The 21,437-nt window shown below is 41.9% G+C and overlaps 2 protein-coding genes across 6 annotated transcripts in view; one reads left to right on the top strand and one right to left on the bottom strand.

The window, feature by feature from the left end:
* Positions 1 to 1,510: 1,510 nt before the first annotated feature.
* Positions 1,511 to 9,940, bottom strand: GJB7 (gap junction protein beta 7). The gene is made up of 2 exons (XM_079970578.1): positions 9,796 to 9,940; positions 1,511 to 3,105 (listed from the first exon to the last, which is right to left on the bottom strand). Exon 2 carries the CDS (start codon positions 3,075 to 3,077, stop codon positions 2,283 to 2,285), a length of 795 nt encoding a protein of 264 aa, XP_079826704.1. The 5' UTR covers positions 3,078 to 3,105; positions 9,796 to 9,940; the 3' UTR covers positions 1,511 to 2,282.
* Positions 9,941 to 12,602: 2,662 nt separating this feature from the next.
* LOC307212906 (small integral membrane protein 8-like) overlaps positions 12,603 to 21,437 on the top strand; it is a 15,812-nt gene continuing 6,977 nt past the window's right edge. The window contains exons 1-4 of one of the 5 annotated variants that reach the window (XM_079970559.1): positions 12,603 to 12,617; positions 16,198 to 16,361; positions 17,941 to 18,082; positions 19,384 to 19,572. In XM_079970559.1, coding sequence (XP_079826685.1) covers positions 17,948 to 18,082; positions 19,384 to 19,542 — 294 coding nt within the window. In that variant the 5' untranslated portion in view covers positions 12,603 to 12,617; positions 16,198 to 16,361; positions 17,941 to 17,947 and the 3' untranslated portion in view covers positions 19,543 to 19,572. The other 4 variants (XM_079970558.1, XM_079970557.1, XM_079970560.1 and 1 more) reach the window with 4 other exon arrangements.

Genomic DNA, 21,437 nt, shown 5'->3' with positions numbered 1-21,437 from the left:
TTGCTTCAGGATGAGAACAGAAATCGTGCTCCGGTGGCGCGGTAGCAGCAGGAGGCCCCATTAGCTAAAGTGGTGCTTCAGGTTAAGAACAGTTTCAGGTTAAGTACGGACCTCCGGAATGAATTAAGTACTTAACCCGAGGTACCACTGTACTAAGCATCCTTTTCCCTTTCCACCCAGCTATGAAGCCACCATCTCTTCCTATTCTTCAGACCTTTTCATGCCCCTGCTTTCATCTGCAACCCTATTCCCATGCCTCGTCCTCTTTTTTGTTTTTGTTTTTTTTGGCAACCCCTTTTGTACCCCCGTTACATTCCCCCTTTTCCACCCTCCTTTTTTCAACTCTCCTACACAGATCACTGCTATTTCCCTGTCTCCTTTACAGTGGTACCTCGGGTTAAGAACTTAATTCGTTCTGCAGGTCCGTTCTCATCCTGAAGCACCTCTTTAGCTAATGGGGCCTCCTGCTGCCACCGTGCCACCAGAGCACGATTTCTGTTCTCATCCTGAAGCAAAGTTCTTAACCCGAGGTAATATTTCTGGGTTAGCGGAGTCTGTAACCTGAAGCATCTGTAATCCAAGGTACCACTGTACTCTCCTCTTCTGCAGCCTCCTGCATGTACCTGTGCATGTGCTGATATAGGTTACTGTAAGAGCAAATCTTAAGAGCAAACCTGTCAGCATGTTCAGTTAGAGAAGGTAAAGTTCAGCTGGTGCATGTTGTACATGTATGGGTTTTTGCTCCTTAATAGCACCAATTTTCTAAATTACTACGTGGAATCTGGAACTTCATACTGAAGACAACGGATACCAGAAGTGAAATACATTGTGTGAAAGTACTATGGGATATTTGAGAGCTCTGCTTCAGTTACCTCTGTCGCATGAGGCAGATGAGGAATAGAAGAGGGAGAAGTTTAAAACAGCAAAAACAAAAACCCACCCCTTACAGTGTTGCTCCCTTCTTGCTGTACTCAGTGGCAGAAGTTTGAGTAAAGTAGGGGTGGAGTTACACTGAGGGGTGTTCTTTTTTAAAAAAAAAGCAAACCAGTTTTAACATGGAGAAATGAGCAGGGATGGGTACAACACAAAAGTTAATGCAAAAAAGCTGACACAAATCAGCGTTTCCCAACTTCCTTCTTGCTGTACTCTAATATTGTTTCAAACTGCCCCTTAACCCTGCCTGCTCTACTCAAACCTTTGCCATTTTTAAAATTGCCACTAAGTTTCCCTGCTTTATTCAAACCTCTGCTGTTCTTTAAAATGGTTATTTTACTCTGTGTCCTCTAGTGTTTAAAACCACCATTTCCCCCCTCTTTGTGTTCCTCCCATAGCTCCTGCTGTGGTGCAACAGTTCCTTTTTGCTCCCTTTCACTACTCCAACTTCATGCAAATCCAAGACTGTGATGAAACACAACCAATCCTCCAATGGGGGCTGCGTGATGACAATCTTATTTATTTGCATTTATTTTTGTAGGAAAATAGAAACCTAGTTTTAGGGTGCTTCCAGACAGGTATTTAATGTAGTATTTATTACGTACTGCTTAATAATATTTTTACAAAAATGAAGTGGTTAACACGAGATATAATTAGAAATAACAATGGCGTAAAAAAAAAAATACAAGAACGTTCATATGAGCAATTAAGTAGAAACAGAATTAAACTCTTATCTCAAGTAAAACGGGGCAGTACATGAGGCAAGGACATGCCAGAAGCTTCAGTTGCAAATGCAATGTGTCAGTACAGGGATGGATCTGAGAATGGTAACCGGAGTCTCACTTACACAGTTAAGGCTAGTAAGTTACTATAACCAGCCAATGGCAGGGTTGCCTTAATAGGTAAGGTCAGGTCTTTGGGGCTTGAAATAAGAGAGTGGGCTTGAATCTTATGATGTCCATGTATATGTGGAACAGTTATTAGCTCATGACCCCTCCAAAATCTGTTTCAGATAGATGGGAGACCAGAGCAGATCTAGAGAACACCTGGGAGAGAAGGGGAAAGCCGGTTACTCTACTTACACAATCTTGGATTTCACCCAATTAAATTATCTTTTTAAACTGAATTGTCGTGCGAAAACATTCAAAGTGACTATTGAATTTACTGTTCTTTTCAGCATTCTATATCATAAATATCAATATTTATACATCTTGAGGAAATGTCAGGTTTTGCATCTTAAACTTGGTGAACCTAAATAACTCCCAAGTCTGGAAAACACAGCCTGCTGATTAAAATCCCAAGCTGTCCTAAATTCATTAAAATGCATTTTAATTAACATTGTGTGCCTGTTATTCTTGCTGTTGGCTGGTGGGCAAGATTCTTCCATCTCCTTGGATACCGAAGATAGTGACTTCATCATTGCCCTGAAATAAGGTGGTTCCATTGTGATTCACAGAACTCGACTTTTTGTCTTCACGTTTGGATTCTTGAACTCTCTCGATGTAGCCTCTGAAACAACATTTGATGGAGTACTTGAAAACCAAATAGGTGAGTTCGATTACATTTAAAATGATGCACAAGGAGGACGTCACCACCACAATGTACAAGAAGACTTTTTTCTCTGTGGGCTTGGAGATGTAACAATCGACGGTGTTGGGACATGGACTCATGTCACATTTCACAAGGCGGGGCACGTTGAATCCACCGTACAGCTTGTAAAACAAAAAGAGGAAGCCGAGTTCAAATCCTGTTTTGGAAAGGAGACTAATGAGATAGGTGCATAGCAACCCTCCATCCATGCTTCCTGGGTCCTTATACAACTTCTTTCTGTGTCTCTTTTCCCTGCTTTCTCGATAGGCAACATGGAGAACGACAAGAAGGGATGGGGTGGAGACCATGATCAATTGTAAGGCCCAAAGCCTCACCTGGGAAACTGGGAAAAAGTAGTCAAAGCAGACATTTTCACAGCCAGGCTGCCTAATGTTACACTCAAACTCCTTCTGTTCATCCTTCCAGACTTGTTCTGCAGCCACAACGTAGACAAGGAGGCGGAAGATAAACACAATAGCCAACCAGATTCTGCCGATTCCAGTTGAGTATTTGTTCACCCCGCTTAGGACATCACGGAGGAATGACCAGCTCATTGCTTCCACTTCAGAAAGGGGCAAGGAACTGTAACAAAACAAATACACAAAATGAGAATGCCCTCACTTTATTTTTATTTACACAACACACAGGACATCCAAACTGAATTACATTACTCATTAGATTGTAAAAGTGATGATCAATCCAATTATACAGTAACTCACGATTATAATTGGTTGTTCAGGGGGACCAAGTGCTGGATTTGAGTTTAAATTCCATCTGTAAACTGGAAATAACAAAACTTTCCTTAACTCCTCTCATTAGCTCCTCCCATTGGAATGTAGATGCCAAGGGTATTCTTAGGTGCTGGGAACAGTTCATTATCACCCCATACATGAATATATATATAACATACATGTAATATATATAACAGGGATGCAGGTGGCACTGTGGGTTAAACCACAGAGCCTAGGACTTGCTGATCAGAAGGTTGGCGGTTCGAATCCCAGCAATGGGGTGAGCTCCCATTGCTCGGTCCCTCCTCCTGCCAACCTAGCAGTTTGAAAGCACATCAAAGTGCAAGTAGATAAATAGGTACCACTCTGGCAGGAAGGTAAACGGCATTTCCGTGCACTGCTCTGGTTCACCAGAAGCGGCTTAGTCATGCTGGCCACATGACCTGGAAGCTGTACCTCAGCTCTCTCAGCCAATAAAGCGAGATGAGTGCCGCAACCCCAGAGTTGGTCACGAATGGACCTAATGGTCAGGGGTTCCTTTACCTTTACTAATATATATAACATATATATAATGTAATCCTACCAGTTATCACAATGCAGAAACAGTGTGGGGAGCTTTTCCACCATTGCTCTGTCCCAGGTGTGTGGAACCTGTGGCCCTTCAGCCATGGTCAGACTCCATTATCTCATCCCTAACCAATGGTCATGTAGGATGGGCCTGAAGGGATTTGGAGGGGCACAGGTTCCCCAATCCCTGCTCTGCCTCTTGCCAGCCTTGGAATGCCTGAAGCTACAACTGAAGATGGGAAGTACCGGTAACCATTTCCCAAGGGCCTCCCATGTGATCTGCCTTAAACATGGCTTGGGTGAGGTGGGATGGAGCCACACGGAAGCAACAGCACCAACACTCGGGTAACGTCTGAGTTCTTTTTGTCATGCATGATTTTAATGAATAAAACCAAGTTCAGATTTGGGGGTTGTAGCCAATGCTAGTAGTTCCAATGACTTCTGTATCCACTCCTCCCCAGTGCCACCCCCAAAACTGCTCCATATGGTACCCCAACCATCAAGAGCTGGCTTTGGAGGGTGCATGGGGTGCTGGAGGAGACAGAAGAGGAATCGGAAACTGTGGCATGCATGAAAGTGCATGGCGCCATCAGAGCTGTAGCACTGGATAAAGCCCTCTTATTATTTTCTCATGTCCATGATTTCTTTGGTCATTCTAGATTTGACTAGTATGGTTACCGAGTTTCCAAACCAGTAGTCTTACTAAACTCCCCATTCCCAGTATTTGCTTAGGCCAAACACACAGTGTAACAGTTGGACTTGTCAAAGGCTTCAGTGGTGTAGAGGGCAGCTCCAGGTCTGAGGGGCCCTACAAGTACTTGCGGGGATAATTATTATAATTATGAAAAGACTGATAGGGATGGTTAAGGTAATAACATATAGTACTTGTAAGCCTCCTTGTACTTCAGTTTACATAATATTTTATACTATTGTGTTCACGCTTGGAGATATTTTTGATGAAACGGTATATAAATCTGACTAAGTAAATGAAATAGGAATTTGATAGCATCATTAAGTGTCTACAGAATTGCTTGATGATGACCTATTATTTACTATTCATTAATCCTCTACTGCTATCTGCTTTCATATCATTTTCCATGTTTTCTCATAGCAAGAACTCCTTTCCATTATCAGACTTCCCAAAATATGAGCAAGTGCTCACAGGTTCTAGCCTACAGCTCCTAGCATTAGCATGAGGGAACAAATGATCCTCTGGGTCCCTTCCGACTCTACAACTCTATGATTCTCCCATCCTTGCTGTATAGTCTGCAGAGTAGACCAACTTTCAGTTCCACACTTTTGCTGAGAGGTGGCACTGTTCTCTCAATTTGTCACTAGTCTGTGTTACTTTCTCTTGCTGTATCACAATAAAAGGCCCCAGAGCAGCATCTATTCTACTGTAACACCTGTCAAGTCATGTACTGTGGAGTCGAGGCCTTGATTCAGAACAGATTGCTGCAAATAATCAAGGGGAAAACAGATACAAGGAGAGAGCGCATCATGGCAGGATGCATAAAGCCCATCACACGCGGAGGCCCTTTGCATCAGCGGAGTGGAAACTTTCTAAATCTTATTTATAATCAATTAAACGTAAAGCACAGATGGAACCTGGATATATAGCCAGCCAGGCAGATCCAAAGAATTTAATTAAGTCAAGGAACCATTTCTCTTCTAATTACTCCTTAAGTTGACCTTTAATTATCTGTTGTCATGCCTGCCTGGATAGCTCAGTGGTGCTGATAACGCCAAAGTTACAGGTTTGATCCCTGTGTGGGACAGCTGCCTATTCCGGCATTGCAGGGGCTTGGACTGGATGACTCTCTGGGTCCCTTCAAACTCTACAATTCTATGATTTTACACACTCTCTAGGCTGTGGATACTTAAAAAAGAAAAGGAGGATTCTATGAAAGCAATTGGCCAAGATTCTGACAACGATTCACAGAACATCACATGCACTCCATTGTTTTAACCCTGCCTCCTGACTTCTGCCAACTTTAGCTCCCCAGGGTTGTGAAAGCTACTCATAAGGACTGAGGAAGAACCTTTAGATAAGGATACTGGAGGAGATACTAATCCCAATGCACATGCACAGTGAAATTGCTAGGTGGGCCTTCTACTAAGAGAAATGAGCAGGCTGCTGGTGGAAGGCAATAGGGTAGGAGTGGCCAACCTGTGGTCCTGCAGGTGTTGTTGACCTGCAAGTCCCATCAGACCCAGTCAGCATGGGCAAAGGTCATGGATGCAGGATGTTCAGCAACATCTGGAGGGCCAAAGATTAGCCTCCCCTATGGAATACATCCATGAATACAAGTCCCCGCCCCCCATTTTTGAAAGAAATCACATGATGGGGGCGGGAATTCAATGAAGAAGAGGAGCAGGTCAATGCAGGACTTATTTCAATCAGCTGCAAGGTTTGCACTTTTTTAAAAACTACCAGCTTGCATCCAAAGTAGCCTGTTCATGGAAGGCAATATAGGCTGTGTACACGTGACATTTGATTCTAGATTCAATAGCGATTGAGTAGTTGTTTATTCTACACAGTCCACACACAATCTAGATATATTGCATATTTTTTTGCTCCTGAAAAGTGGGTTCACAGAATCGTAGAACTGGAAGAGACCATGAGGGTCATCATTTCCAACCCCCTGCAATGCAGGAATCTTTTGTGCCCAATGTGGGGCTGGAACCCACAAGCCTACGATTAAGAGTTACATGCTCTACCAACTGCGCTATCCTTTCCCAAAAGTTCATTGCAGATTGATTCTGCATTACCCCATAGTGCGCCCATTTGAAAATGGATGCAGGCAGTCCCTGCAATTGGTGTGTGTATATATCCACACCTGTCCAATGTCGTGGTGGGTATGCTGAGATTACAGTCATCATGTGCCTTCTTTATGCATCTGGGGCATGTGCAGAGTGGGAAAGGCATGGATAACCTAATCAAGGGGAGGGTTTTTAAATGTGTGGTTCTAGTAGCAGGATCTAGTAGCCTGTTGAGGAGGAGCGTGAACAATTGCAGATTGAGAAAAAAACATTTTTAAAATGCAACGCTACAAACAGGTTAGTGTGTGCACAGCTGTAGACTGCATCACTTCCATGCATACATTTCTGTAGAAGATCATTTCTTTATCATTGGTTTATTTATTACATTTTTATTATCATGACCTTCCTCCAGAACACATTGGCTACCCTCACCTGGTTTGGCCAGCCAGTCAAAGCCATTCCCAGGGTGTGACCGCTGTCGCATGCTGACAGCTTCTAGGAGCCACAGGTGAGAGCCGAGTGCAAAGTGGGGGTCAAAGGTGGACAAATGACCCCAAGAGGAGCATGACATGTCCCCCATCAGAGGTACTACCCCTCCCCTAACACCCCATACCCCCTTCGGAAGCATACAGTGGCATGAGAACATTGCCATCTTGGCTAGTAGCCATTGACTCCTTAGATCTATGGAACTGTGAATCAAAAACAGCACTGTCCACCAAAATGGGAAAACACTGACAGGTAACATGGAGTTAAACATTAAATATTCCACAGCAGCTGCCGCTCCCATCATATGAAGAAATGTAAGTAGACATGTCATTTGATGGAGGCTCTGGAGACTGCTTTACTCTTTACAGGTGATCATGTTTGCCACAGGTACTGTTGCAACACACAACGCAGAGAACACTGGTCACATTCCAGGGGCATGTATCAGACTGGGGCACCCAGTGGGTCTTTTCCTTTCTCAGCACAGCAACATTGCAAGCAAGGGAGTGGCTGCTGCATCTGTGCTTGTCTAGCCTGGCGGTGAAAAGGTGAAGCATGTGTGCCACAGGGATATACAATACCCTCATTAGGGTTAAGGACATAACAGACCAATCCTGTGAGTTGTTGTATGAGCAAAGCAGCTTGTAAGATCAGGTGTTATGACAGAATTCTGCAGATTAGCCTTCCCTTCCTCCTAAAAATTTTAAAACCACTGCCATGTAACATTGAGAGAGATCCAGGAAAAATCAACCCTTTTCTGCCTCCGGCTCTTTGCCCTCTCCCCCCCCCCCCATGTCCCCTCTGTATGTGATGCCTATATACACCCCACACACCTAAAGCACACTGAAAGGGCATAGCTTTCCCCAAAGAATCCTGGGAAATGTAGTTTAAGGGTGCTTGGAATTGTAGTTATTTGAGGGGTGAACTACAGTTCTCAGGATTCCTTGGGGGGAAGTGATGCGCTTTAAATGTATACACGAGAGAGAACTGAAACATTGAACGCTTTCATATATGTTATTATCTTAACATCAATCTTTTCATAATTATCAATTGTGAAATTCCATCCTGCTAGTACTTAATGCTAATACTTAGGAGAAGCCACAAGAACCACTTAATAAGGTAGATTCAGTTAGGTAGCCATGTTGGTCTGACATAGTCAAAAAATTAAATTTTTAAAAAATAAAAAATTGTCCAGGAGCACCTTATAGACCAACTGAGTTTGTTCTGGTATAAGCTTTTGTGTGCATCTGAAAGAAGCTTATACCAGAACAAACTTAGTTGGTCTATTAGGTGCTACTGGAAAATTTATTTTATTTTATTTTTATTTCCACTTAATAAGCTGTTCAGCGCAATGTCTTGTCAGGAACTAATTGTCTTTATATTTTATAATGGCCTTTAATGATCATGTACATTGTGAAGTCCCGTATGCTTTAAGGCAGGCATGTCCAAAGTCCATTTCGGGGGTCTAATCTGGCCCACCAGTTGGTTTAATCTGGCCCCTGTGGCAGTTTATCTCCTGGGGTAAAATCCTAAATTTTCCAACTACAAAATCGGCCCTCACGCATGTTTACTTCATCAAATCTGGCCCTCTTTGAAAAAAGTTTGGGCACCCCTACTTAAGGAAACTATCCCCTTGGGTAGTTCAGTAGGTTCATCATTAAGAGAACTCCAGCAGATGCAGGTTCTCCTACCACAATGCAGGAACAGCTTATCTTTCTACCATGTTCCCTCCTAAATCATTACCAAAGGCACAAAAGCTCTACCCCACATTCCAATGGCCTCCATCCTTCCCGTATCTGGGGGGGGGGGGTGGCATTTCACACCAGCCTTCAACAGGGGACTCACATCCGACTCTTCATCTTAGACATCCTTTGCCAACCTGCTGCCCTCCAGCGGATTTGGTGCCACAACTTCCAGTGATGGTCAGACACCAGGTTGGTGAAGGCTAATTCTTACCTGTTCCTTCTTGGATCTGCCCTCCTATTGCCTTAGTTTTACGTTTGCATCATTTCTCTTTCGCTTCCTTCTCATTCTCCTTGTTAAAAAAAGCTGACATGGTGACCTAAGGCAGGGTGTGACCCACCCTAGGTAAGGTTGGTGGTGATGCACTTGTAATTCTAAGTGACATGGCCCCTATTAAATTTGCTCCTGCAATACAGGATTAGCCTTTTTAATTCTCACTTTGTCTCTTTATGCTTAAAAAAATGTTTTTATTGAAAGATTTTCATGGATGACAAAGTAGATTTCCTTCACATTCTTGGCTACAACTACTAATTTAATCCTATTTCTCATCATATTTTCTGGTTAGTTATATTGGAAATATTTTTTTTCTTTTGGTGAGAGTTAATAGAGTGTAAAGAGAGTCCCCAGAGTAATTGATAATCAAGTGGTCATCTTTACAAACGCTAACACTTTTTAAGCAACCAGCACAGTAAAAAATGGAGAAGGTTTCGGGATCCAAGCTTTAAGTCCCTCGCAACTGACCATTACAGAGCGACAGTTCTTCTTGCTACTTATGATGGCAAAACATCCACCCACTTCCACAGCCAGCCCCCCCCACTCCTATTCCATGAGCATTTGTACATTTCTGAGCAAAACACTTTTGCTTGGCCATATTCTGTTGCTGCTGATGCTGCACTTAAGATTTTAAAAAGCTGTTATACTTCCATCCTGTTTAAAAAGAACACACATATACGCACACTTTATCATAAGTGGAAAACAGACTTACCTTGTAGAGCAGCAGATGGCTGTCAAAAAAAAGCACGCAGCAGGTTTCTGGTACCATTAAAAATTAATCATTTGCTTTCCCAGAAACGGAGTTTTACAGCGTCAAGCGTTGAAAATGGAGTATGATGGTTTCCTAGGCAGTGTAACCTAAACAGGTGTAACCTGATCATTTGTTCAGGCATACTATTCAAATGAGGGTGTCTAGAGGAGTATCAGGGTAAATAGAAACTAAGAACAAATGCTTTAAGCCATATATTGCTGCTGTGCTGTATGTACACACACACATATATACACAGTACATTCAGATTCCCAAGACTGATGTATAATTTGGAAATTCTCATCAGACAGCATGGTATAGTGGATTGTGTATTAGGCCTGGGGCAGGGCAATAGCTCAGGGGTAGAGCATCTCTTTGCATGCACAAGGTACAAGGTTCAACCCTGGTAGGGCTTGGAGTGTATGCTGCCTGAAATCCTGGAGAACCATGGCGAGTCAGCATGGCCGGTGCTGAGCTAGTGGCATGACTTGGTAGAAAGGCAGTCTCCAATGTCCCTGTGTCAGCAATGAAGCTCACTTGGTGACTTTAGGCTAGGCAGACATTCCTAGCCATTAAGACACTGTGACACAGGAGAAAACTGCTCTGAGTCCATCGGAGGAATGGTGGGATCCCAAAACTACTAAGATATACCCCAACCTCTGTTGTTGCTGCCATGCATGTGTCTTGAGAGATAGAATGGAGTGTGCCTCCGAAGTCAACACCAAAGTGACCTGTCCGAAGTCAACACCAAAGTGACCTGTCTGGGGCGCAAGCCTGGGCAGTGTGTGTGGAGGTCCTGGGATGCCAGATAACAATGCGGTCCAAAGGGAAGCAGAGCAAATGTTTGGCAGCAGCTTGGCTGCAGGAGTTGCCAGAAGGAGGCACACAGGGCGCCATCCAATTGTCTTAGGGACTGCACTCTGGTTCTGTGTAGGTTTTACTCCTTAGCTTTATCTTCTCCTGAAGATTCCCCACAAGGCAGCAGAGGTTTAGGATCTGAATTTTTCTTTTCTGTGCTTAAGTTATTGTCATGCCGATCACTGTGGGCTTTCCACACCACCCACCCACCCAAAAAATGTTTGGAAAGTCTGCTTAATCTTTCTAAACCCAAAGCTGTCTAGTGATTGTGATTCACTACCCTAAAATTAGGGGACGCGGGTGGCGCTGTGGGTAAAACCACAGAACCTAGGGCTTGCCGATCGTATGGTCGGCGGTTCGAATCCCTGTGACAGGGTGAACTCCCATTGCTCGGTCCCTGCTCATGCCAACCTAGCAGTTCGAAAGCACGTCAAAGTGCAAGTAGATAAATAGGTACTGCTTTCTAGCGGGAAGGTAAACGGCGTTTCCGTGTGCTGCACTGGTGCTGGCTCGCCAGAGCAGCGATGTCACGCTGGCCACGTGACCCGGAAGTGTCTCCGGACAGCGCTGACCCCCGGCCTCTTAAGTGAGATGGGCGCACAACCCTAGAGTCGGACACGACTGGCCTGTATGGGCAGGGGTACCTTTACCTTTACCCTAAAATTACAACAATCACCTTGCTTCAATTTTGTTTCTTGAAATTTGCATCTATGGAAAGTGATTTATAAATGGCAGCAACGCAGCTGGCTTCAACTGAAGCTTTCTTTTAATGGGAACTTATTTTCTTCTGAAGTTGACATGTGATTCCAACGATTCCAACGCAGACACCCTCTAGTTCTAATACAATACCTTTCAAAATTGGTGGACCTTGCTTGTGGGAGGGAAACCCATAGATTATGTACTGTATGCAGGACCATAGCTAGGGGGTGGTGAGGTGGGCCCCCGCCAGGGGCGCAGGCAAGGGGACGCGCAAAATTGGCTAAAAATATGTCCAAAATACATCTATAAATAAAAATATTGCATCATAAGAAAAGGTTTTAAATAGAGGGTGAAGTGAATGGGTAGAGGGGGGTGCTGGAGGAGAGTTGGAAAGAAGAGTTGATTCGTCCGTGGCTAGGGGGCATAATCTGGACGGTTCAGACAAGGGCGCAAGATCACCTAGCTACGGCTCTGGCTGTATGAAGAAGTGTTTTATCTGTCAGTCCTGAATCTTCCAATATCTGGTTTAACTGGATGTTCCCAAGTTCTAATATAATGAGCTCTATCCAGTTTCTCTGCACTCAGCGAGATCTGACTCTGTCTACACATTACTACTTACAGCACAGTTAGGAGGTTTATTTTCACAAATCAGATCAAAACTGGTTTTGGGGAAATTGCACCAAAAAGCAGTATTTCATCAGAAACGGCCAGATAGATACAGGATGCTGATTGTGGCTAATGTCATTCCAAACCAGCAGTGGAAGTGCGCTGGGTGCAGAATAAACAAGAATGTGTATACAACCCAATGGAGTTTCTGATGTCTCAAAGCATCACAAGCGCATCATCTACCAAGGGACAAATTCTGTTATGTAGGAATGGCTGCCTGGATTCTTGCTTCAATTTTTAAAACCTCTCTAATTTAATTTCCTATGTTTGGTAGAAATCAGACTCTGCTCTAGGAAAGGTTTTTGGCTGTGGGATGCAGCCATTACTTTACAGCATTGTTGAGTATGACTAGACCATATTACAATGAAGGGAACAAAACACTATTTGCCTACCGTGTTCTCTTCCTCTGAGATGATTCATTCTGTATTTTAAGGTGAACAATTGCTTTAATCTTTGCTGACAAAGGGCAAGGTCAAGCAATCTAATCCACCTGCTTCTTACAACAGATGATAAGATGGAAACAGCAGGGCTTTACTTCTGATACAATCTTTCATTTTAAAAATGTAAGTATTCACTACAATTGCTTTTTAACATTACCTTTTTGAACTCTCACACATATGCAAAGCTTAGTTCTTTTATATATCAGAATTCTTTTTAATGGAAAGATACAATAGGATAGTAGCCAGTCTTTTGATAAAGACTAGATACAATGGTTTTTTAATGGTGCTGGGAACTGTAGCTCTGTGAGGAATAAACTACAGTTCTCAGGATTCTTTGGGGTAAGCAATGTGCTATGAATGAGTGAAGGCATAGTTGCATCTAGCAAAAGGCTCTTGATTGTTTTTTACATTTATAGTTTATTTTAAAGACTTTTTTTTACATTTATACTTATTTTTAAGTTAAGAGGAAAAATGGTCATTTGCTGGTGTGGTTTGAATCCAAGCCACATCTGCAAATGAACTTCAAAGGGGTCTACCAATCAGCTGCCCACCTTTAAAAGTTCACCTATGGGAAGGGAAAGGGATCATGTCTTTCGTTGTTTTTTTTAAAGTTCTTTTTTATTGAGTTTCCTTTACAACCAACAAAGATACATAGAGAACGGAAAAATTAAAAAGGCACCAAAAATAAAAAAAGACAAAACAAAAAAGACAGAAAAACAGATATGCATGACAAAAACCATTTCAAACATACAAGCTGACTTCCTTCCCTGCTGGATTCGGTTTTCTTAATTAAAAAAACTCCGTTTTCTGCAGCTGGTATTGATTACTGGATTGTACATCGTAAGTTTTATAACAGACCTGCTATAGTTGTTAAGTTTCTATGATTTCCTTCTATATATGCCATAAATTTATTCCAGTCGCCAATAAACTTTGTATTTTTTTGGTTTCTAATTTTTTGTGTCATTTTTGCTAATTCAACAAATTCAAATAATTTAGATTGCCACTCCCTCACCGTTGGAATATTTGTACTTTTCCAATTTTGTGCAATTAGTATTCTGGCCGCTGCTGTCGAATATTGAAACAAGGTTTTGTCTTCTTTTCTGATTTCATCCCCAATAATTCCTAATAGAAAGGCTTCTGGTCTTTTAGGAAAGGTGTATTTAAATATTTTTTTTAACTCATTATAAATTAAGTCCCAAAATTTCTTCACTTCCTCACATGTCCACCACATATGAAGGAAGTTACCCTCTTTTATTCTACATTTCCAGCAGGCCTTGTTTCCTGTTTTGTACATCTTTCCTGGTTTTACTGGCGTTATATACCACCTATATATCATCTTTTCTAAATTTTCTCTAATTGCCACACTTGCCGTAAATTTTATCCCATTATTCCATAATTTTGACCATTTTTCATATTCTATATTATATCCCAGGTCCATCGCCCATTTTATCATAACATCCTTAACTTCCTCATCTTTAGTGTCCCATTCCAATAATATGTCATACATTTTAGATAGTAACTTAATTTTGCTTTCAATTATTTCTATTTGAAATTTGGATTTCTTTTCATTTATTCCTACTTTTTTATCTTCCGTCCAGCTTGCATTTATTTGATATTGTAGCCAGCCTGTTAGTTTTCCTTTCAGATCTTCATATGGTCTTAATATCCAGCCGCCTTCAGATCTTATCAGTAGGTCCTCGTAAGTCAGTCTTTGCCCTTCCATATTTGTTTTTTTAATTATTAGGATATCTGTTGGTGACAACCACCACGGTGTTTTCCATTCTAGAATTTTTTTGTTTTTCTCCCAAACTTCATATAATGGTCCTCTAATAATATGGCTTGAAAACCCTTTGTGTACCTTTTCTTTGTTTGACCATAAGTAGGCGTGCCAGCCGAACCTATTGTTGAATCCTTCCAAATCTAATAGGTCGGTGTTTTCCAAGGTTATCCAATCTTTAACCCAACAAAGGCAGGCGGCCTCAAAATATAATTTTAAGTTCGGGACCGAGAAACCCCCTCTTTCTTTTCGATCTGTAATTTGAATCTAATTCTTGGCCTTTTCCCTTGCCATATAAATTTCGAAAGAGTTTTCTGCCAATCCTTAAATATTTTGGAACCTCTAATAACTGGTATGTTTTGAAACAGGAACAACATTCTTGGGAGTACATTCATTTTTATTGCCTCCATCCTACCTATCCACGAAAGTTTAACTCTGTTCCAGACGTCTAGATCTTTTTTTATTTCTTTCCACGTTGTTAAATAATTGTCTTGAATTAGATTTATGTTTTTTGGTGTAAGCCATATTCCTAGATATTTTATTTTTTTGGTCACCTTAATTCCATGTTTTGTCTCTAATTTTTCTCTTTCGTCTTTTCCCAGATTCTTAATCATCATTTTTGTCTTTGATTTATTCAATTTAAAGCCGGATAGTTTGCCATATTCTTCCAATACTTCCAGCGCTTTGCTAATACTTTTTTGCGGCTCTTCCAAGGATAGCATCAGATCATCTGCATAGGCTTTTAGTTTATATTCTTTTATTCCTACTTTAATCCCTTGAATCTCTGGTACTGTTCTTATTTTATTCGCAATCACCTCTAATACCATAATAAACAAAATCGGGGATGGATCCAGCCACACCAGAGGTAGACAATACTGAGCTAGATAGATCACTGGTCTGCCCTGAAATAAGGCAGCTTCCTACATTCCTTTGTTTTAAATAAAAAGTATCTACAATAACAGAAAGAGTGGGAGGGGAAGCAGATGTTAAATATGTCTGTTTTATAACACTGTAAATATGAATATAAACCTCAAATTATAATACAAAGTGATTTTTTAAATAAAATTGGGTGTGACCCAGTTTAAAACTGAGCATTTCTAAGCCCCACTGATTTCAACATAAAAGAGAAAACCAAATGCCTAGCTCTTTCATTTAAATCCGTCAGCCGCAATTGTCCTTAATTTTTATTGGCTGTAATTGGAGTGAGGAAAGTTTTGAACCGTGTTTTGATTTTACTCCAGATAATCACAACGGCAACACACACAAGGGTCTTGTGAAAGCAAGCTTCTAATCTCAATTGCACATTATATGATGCAACACAGCAGTACACAATCTTGTCTGTTGACTTTTCATTAGCTCAATATCTGTGATCATCATTGTGAATATGAGAGGGACAACTTGTATGCTCCTCCTGATATTGCTGGAGTACAAATTTCCTAATACCTGACCACTGGCCACGGTTGTAGTCCAACAATATCTGGAGGGACACACAAGTTCTCTATGGCTGCTATAGGAGGTCTTCAGCATCTCTGCATATGCACACTGGGCCCCACATTAAAAACTTCTCTTCCCAGTTTCATCTCTACGGGGATATAGTCCCCCTGCTGCATTAGTAGGCAACATTTTTAACAGGAGCTTTCCTAGTTATATGGAAAATAATGGAATCCAGCTAATATTATTTCTTTGTTTACTTCTCTGCAGATTCATCATAAAAGCTGTTGCCACAATAGCTACCAGTACAGCAGTTGAAGTGCAAGTTAAATATTGACAGAAAACACAGATGGCCCATTCAGTTCTCTAGTACCAAAGTAGATTCTCCGCATTTCCTACTTTCTAATATTTGCAAACTAGTGATGCACGTGAATTGCATTCATAGTGGCTGGCGAATTCTCTTCCTTTAAAGTTATCTTTCTTTTAATCCAGCAGTTGTGTAAAAGAGGAAGAAAAAGGGGAAGAAAAAAAAAACACCCCAGCAGGTGTCGCTTCTTCTTACACCTGTTAAAGGCGCAGGAGGCCCGCTCTGGCGTCTGAAGCCGAAGACATTTTTGGAGTCCGCTTTCCAGAGCAATCTCCAGCACGTTTACTCAGAAGTAAGTCCTGCTGCTTTCAACGGATCGCCTCCTTAATTTCCTCCCGCCTTTTGCATGGTTGGCCGCATGATAAGCTAGATTATTGTCAAGGGTCCCACCCACTGTGGTGAAAACCGAAGCTTTCACAACTCCTGCATTTATTTCCACCCTCCTCCATTCCCCTAATGAGGAAACAAAGCGGGGCGGTAATGGGGGGGGGGCTTAACCCTTCCTCTGAAGCGGCCTGGTGCCTTCCAGACGTTTAGACTTCAACTCCCATCAGCCTAAGTCGCGGTCCAAAATGGCCGGCCTTACCGGGGCCTGATGGGAGTTGTAGTCAAAGACGTTGGGAGGACGTTGCTTAGACAAGAGCAGAGTGCCGGCTTAGGCTTCGGAGGCGCGAGAGCGAGCGAGCGGGAGACGACTTTCTCCTAGGCCGCCCCGTGCGAGGAGCAGATCCCGAAGGTGCCCCCCCCCGCGCTCCCTTCTTTCTTTCAGGTCGCCGCTGCAGTATTGAATGCGGTGCCAGGTTGAGGGAGGTGTGGGGCTTGTGCTCTAGTTCAGTGTTTCCCAACCTTGGGCCTCCAGCTGTTTTTGAACTACAACTCCCATCATCCCTGACTAGCAAGACCAGTGGCAAGGGATGATGGGAATTGTAGTGCAAAAACAGCTGGAGGCCCAAGGTTGGGAAACACTGCTTAGCTGGCTTTGAACTTGTGGGTCTGGGGGTCGCGGCACTCCTGGTCCCAAGGAGGCGCAGTTGGGGTGGGGGAGAAGGGTGAGATCGGTTGAATAAATATTGGTGCAACTGGACGACCTACAGCTAGTTTTCCCCTCTTTTGTTATGCCCGTTCTGCAAAGTGTGTAGCGAGCCACATGTTTTCACTGCCTAGAAAACTTGAGGTGAGTTATATATAAGTTTTGAAACTTCTGGTAGTGAAACGCCCACAGCGTGAGGGGTGAGATTATATTTGGTGGAAGATGTAAGGCCTGCTGCTGCTCACATTTACCTGGAAATAAACTGCTCTGGGCTCGGACAGATTTACTGCCAGGTAAAGTATGGATATGAACAGACTATGCGACATGTTCCTTCCTGCAGGCTGGAGCTGAAGCTGGGACCCAGATGGGCTTGAAATACACATAAATAATATGCTTTCAAATTGGTGGGGGAAACTCATTAACTGGCTAAACCAGGCATCCCCAAACTTTGCCCTCCAGATGTTTTGGGACTACAATTCCCATCATCCCTGCCCACTGGTCCTGTTAGCTAGGGATGATGGGAGTTGTAGTCCGAAAACACCTGGAGGGCAGAGTTTGGGGATGCCTGGGCTAAACACTCTGGTTGTAGTTGGGGCAGGGTTTGTAGGAGTTGAAATGCATGTGCTACTGCTATGGTTTATTTACACATATACTACCTGGGCCTAAGAGGAAAGAGTTCACAGCATAACACCCTAACAGATCTTGCTTCTCCCTCAGTCACAGCCTTGGATTCCAGCACGAATCAAGCACAGAGCTGTGTTTTGTACATGTTACCTTTATACATGTTTTTAGAACAGAACCCCTAAACGAGCACTTACCTAAACCAAACTGTTTTATGCAGCAGTAAGATGTCTTCAGCACCTCAGCCTCCAGATTTACAACATGAAGCACCCAAAGAGAAAGACTATCGAACTCCCGGATTCCGAAGTGTCCGAACTACTACCTTGTTCCGTGCTGTGAACCCAGAACTTTTTATTAAACCTGTAAGAAGCTTGTTAAGAAATAGCCATGATATGTGTGTGTGCATTCATTATACAGTGGTACCTCGAGTTACATACGCTTCAGGTTACAGACGCTTCAGGTTACAGACTCCGCTAACCCAGAAATAATACCTTGGGTTAAGAACTTTGCTTCAGGATGAGAACAGAAATTGTGTGGCGGCAGCACAGCAGCAGCGGGAGGCCCCATTAGCTAAAGTGCTGCTTCAGGTTAAGAACAGTTTCAGGTTAAGAACAGACCTCCAGAATGAATTAAGTACTTAACCCGAGGTACCACTGTATTACATATTACATTTAATTATAGTTTGGTCTTTTTCTATTATTCACAAGCAGCACTTGCTTTGATGGAAAGAAATGAAGTTGGTAACTAGCTAATCAGAAGTGTGTGGCATATTTGGAGGTGGGGGGAAGCCAAACTATCTCCAGTGTGTTTTTTAATGTTCACAGAATGGGGAAATTGTTATAGTGTATGTACGTTCGTGATCTAATAACTAGCTACTGTCTACATTTAAGCATTTTATAAATACCAATACATGTTTTGACTATGGAGTTGGGTAAATGTCATTAAATCTATGAAGTAAAGTGGAGTTAAGTGCACCAAGATTTTGGTTGCAATAGTTATGTTGATATACTTTAAAAGAGCAATGACTATCAGGCAAATGGTCTCCTGTGACAGTTTATTTATTAGATTTATATCCCACTATTTCATGGGTTCAGAGTTGACTATAACAGTTTTTCCAAATACAAAAACTTCATCCCCAAGTGTCATGCAATCAAAGTACAGTGGTACCTCGGGTTACAGACGATTCAGGTTACATACGCTTCAGCTTACATATGCTTCCGCTAACCCAGAAATAGTACCTCGGGTTAAGAACTTTGCTTCAGGATGAGAACAGAAATTGTGCTCCAGCGGCGCGGCAGCAGCAGGAGGCCCCATTAGCTAAAGTGGTGCTTCAGGTTAAGAACAGTTTCAGGTTAAGAACAGACCTCCAGAACGAATTAAGTACGTAACCAGAGGTACCACTGTAATTAAAATGTTTGAGGGATAAAAGAAGTCAAATCAGTCAATATTTTTACTTTTTATATATGTTGAATTGTAACAGTGGTTACAGTTTGATTCTGTACGTTTCCATTCCCCATACTAAAAGCTGAACAAAAATGAAGGAAGTAACTGAAAAGTTGATAGCCCCACCCACCTGTGCACACACAGATGTTTGTATATGAATTGGATTAAGTACAATATTTTGGATTTAAATACTAGTATGTATTTTTTCTTATCTTCACAGAACAAACCAGTTATGGCTTTTGGGCTTGTAACGATTACTCTTTGTGTAGCCTACATTGGATACTTGCATGCACAACAAGAGAATAAAAAAGATCTTTATGAAGCTATTGACAGTGAGGGAAAGCGACATATGAAGCGGAAGACTTCTAAATGGGACTAAAGAAACGCATGACTTGCACATGATCTGCATGTAAGGCGACACAAAAAAGTGGTATATTTAGTTTTCGGATTTGTGACTTTTCAGGATTTTGTGTGGAAAGCCAGCATTTTTCTTGGCAATAATGGATGTTTCTTTTGAAATATAATGCCCTTTAATAACTAGGGAAAATGATATTGCCTGTACTGAATAAAAAGCCAGCATTATTAAGAAATGTAATATTTGTAACAACTGTTGCAGATATTCTAAGAATAATCACCTTTCTTTCTTTCTTTCTTTCTTTCTTTCTTTCTCTCTCTCTCTCTCTTTCTTTCTTTCTCTCTCTCTCTCTCACACACACACACATGCTCACGCCTGTTCTGTGTGTGTGTATAGAATGCTACACCGACTTACAAAATTTTAAGAGCAGAAAGGATAACAGAAAATCAGAAAAAGAACAATACATGGTAATAAAAGCCATACAATAAATAACCTATAGAATAGAGCCAATTAAACAGCAGCAAAAGCTGCTGTCTTATTATCTGGAAGATGACCTTATTATCTGGAAGATGACCTAAGCTTTTATTAAATGCTTGACTATCCTGTGTAAACTACTTGGGAGAGCACACAAAACTTTTTAAAGTTATTTGTTTAAAGGATCTAAAATGCTTTTGTGAGCAAAGCTTACCCAGCCTAGCAACAGTTACTGGGTGAGAAGTTAGCCTATATTATGAGACCTCTCACAGCCACATGATAGGCAGAGCTCCTTAACACCAGGGCTGCAGCTGAAGCAGGTATCATCTTGCCATCAAATAATCTCATCAAACAATGGTGAAACCTTTCTCTCTCTCCCACTAGCATGCACAGATTCTAAGAAGACAATTCAGTTTAGGCTATGAGAACTAAGATTTCGCTTCCTCATCTAGTCCTCACTTGTCATTGGAGGAGGAAAAATCTTGACTGCAATCATGATTAGGAATCCAGATTTTGACACATTTGTTTGTTGTGCTGTTTGTTCAAAACTGATTCCACCACCTCCTAGACCAGAGACTTTTGAGCGGATTAGAGAATACAAGCCTTACAAAACTCGGTATTATACACACAGAGATATATTGGGTGAGTAGATAGTTACTTTATTTAATTTTAGATACTCATGCCTGTCCACCAAAAAGTCAATATATCTGGTGCTCAGTTGTTTTCATGCAGACATTGATCTCTCGGATACACTTAAGGTGTATCCATACATATTATAGTAATTACAGTTGCAGTAATCCCCATGTTAAACAGGATAAGAGTAAAATCTGGAGAAAATGCAGAAAGAAGGCCACAAACGCAAGAGGGAAGAGCACCTTAGTTAAGTAAAAATACTTCCATCAGTTAGGGGAAGGGCTTTTAGCTTATAAAAAGATGTAAGTGTGTGAGGGACATGATGGAGAGTTTATGAAAGTTTAGGAAGAGTATAATAATTACTTGCCTCCCTGTCAACACAATCAGTGTAGTCACATGACACTGGTTTGGGACAGACCAAAAGCAGTGCTTTATACAACGTCTAATGTGCCTATGGAATTTACTGCTGTAGAACAGAGAGACTCTGATGGCCCTCTAGAACCTTCAAAAATTATTTGTCATGAATACATTTTTTTCTTGATAAATATGTTAATGGAGGAAAGTTTGACCTGTCATTTGATTAGCTTGTCTTAAGATCCGTGGGCCTGTTAGCAAGAGCCAGGACCCGCTGCCCTGTGTGGCGAATCACCAGGGCTACAGCGTTTGGAGCATTCCTAGACTCCCGAACTATCCTGCCCATTCAGCCACTGCTTTCCCCAGCTAACAGCCGAGGCTGATGCTTGATTTGTGACCACCTATTACTGGTTCCTGGATCTTGCTTCCCAGTGGCCAAAACCCAGTCTCTGACAAAA

Source organism: Podarcis cretensis, assembly GCF_951804945.1.
Source record: "Podarcis cretensis genome assembly, chromosome: 3".
Lineage (NCBI taxonomy): Eukaryota > Metazoa > Chordata > Lepidosauria > Squamata > Lacertidae > Podarcis > Podarcis cretensis.
This window is presented reverse-complemented; position numbering and strand designations above follow the sequence as displayed.

What these genes read in the sequence shown, in the direction of transcription:
- GJB7 (XM_079970578.1), bottom strand. Translation starts at nt 3,077, where the DNA reads ATGAGCTGGTCATTCCTCCGTGATGTCCTAAGCGGGGTGAACAAATAC.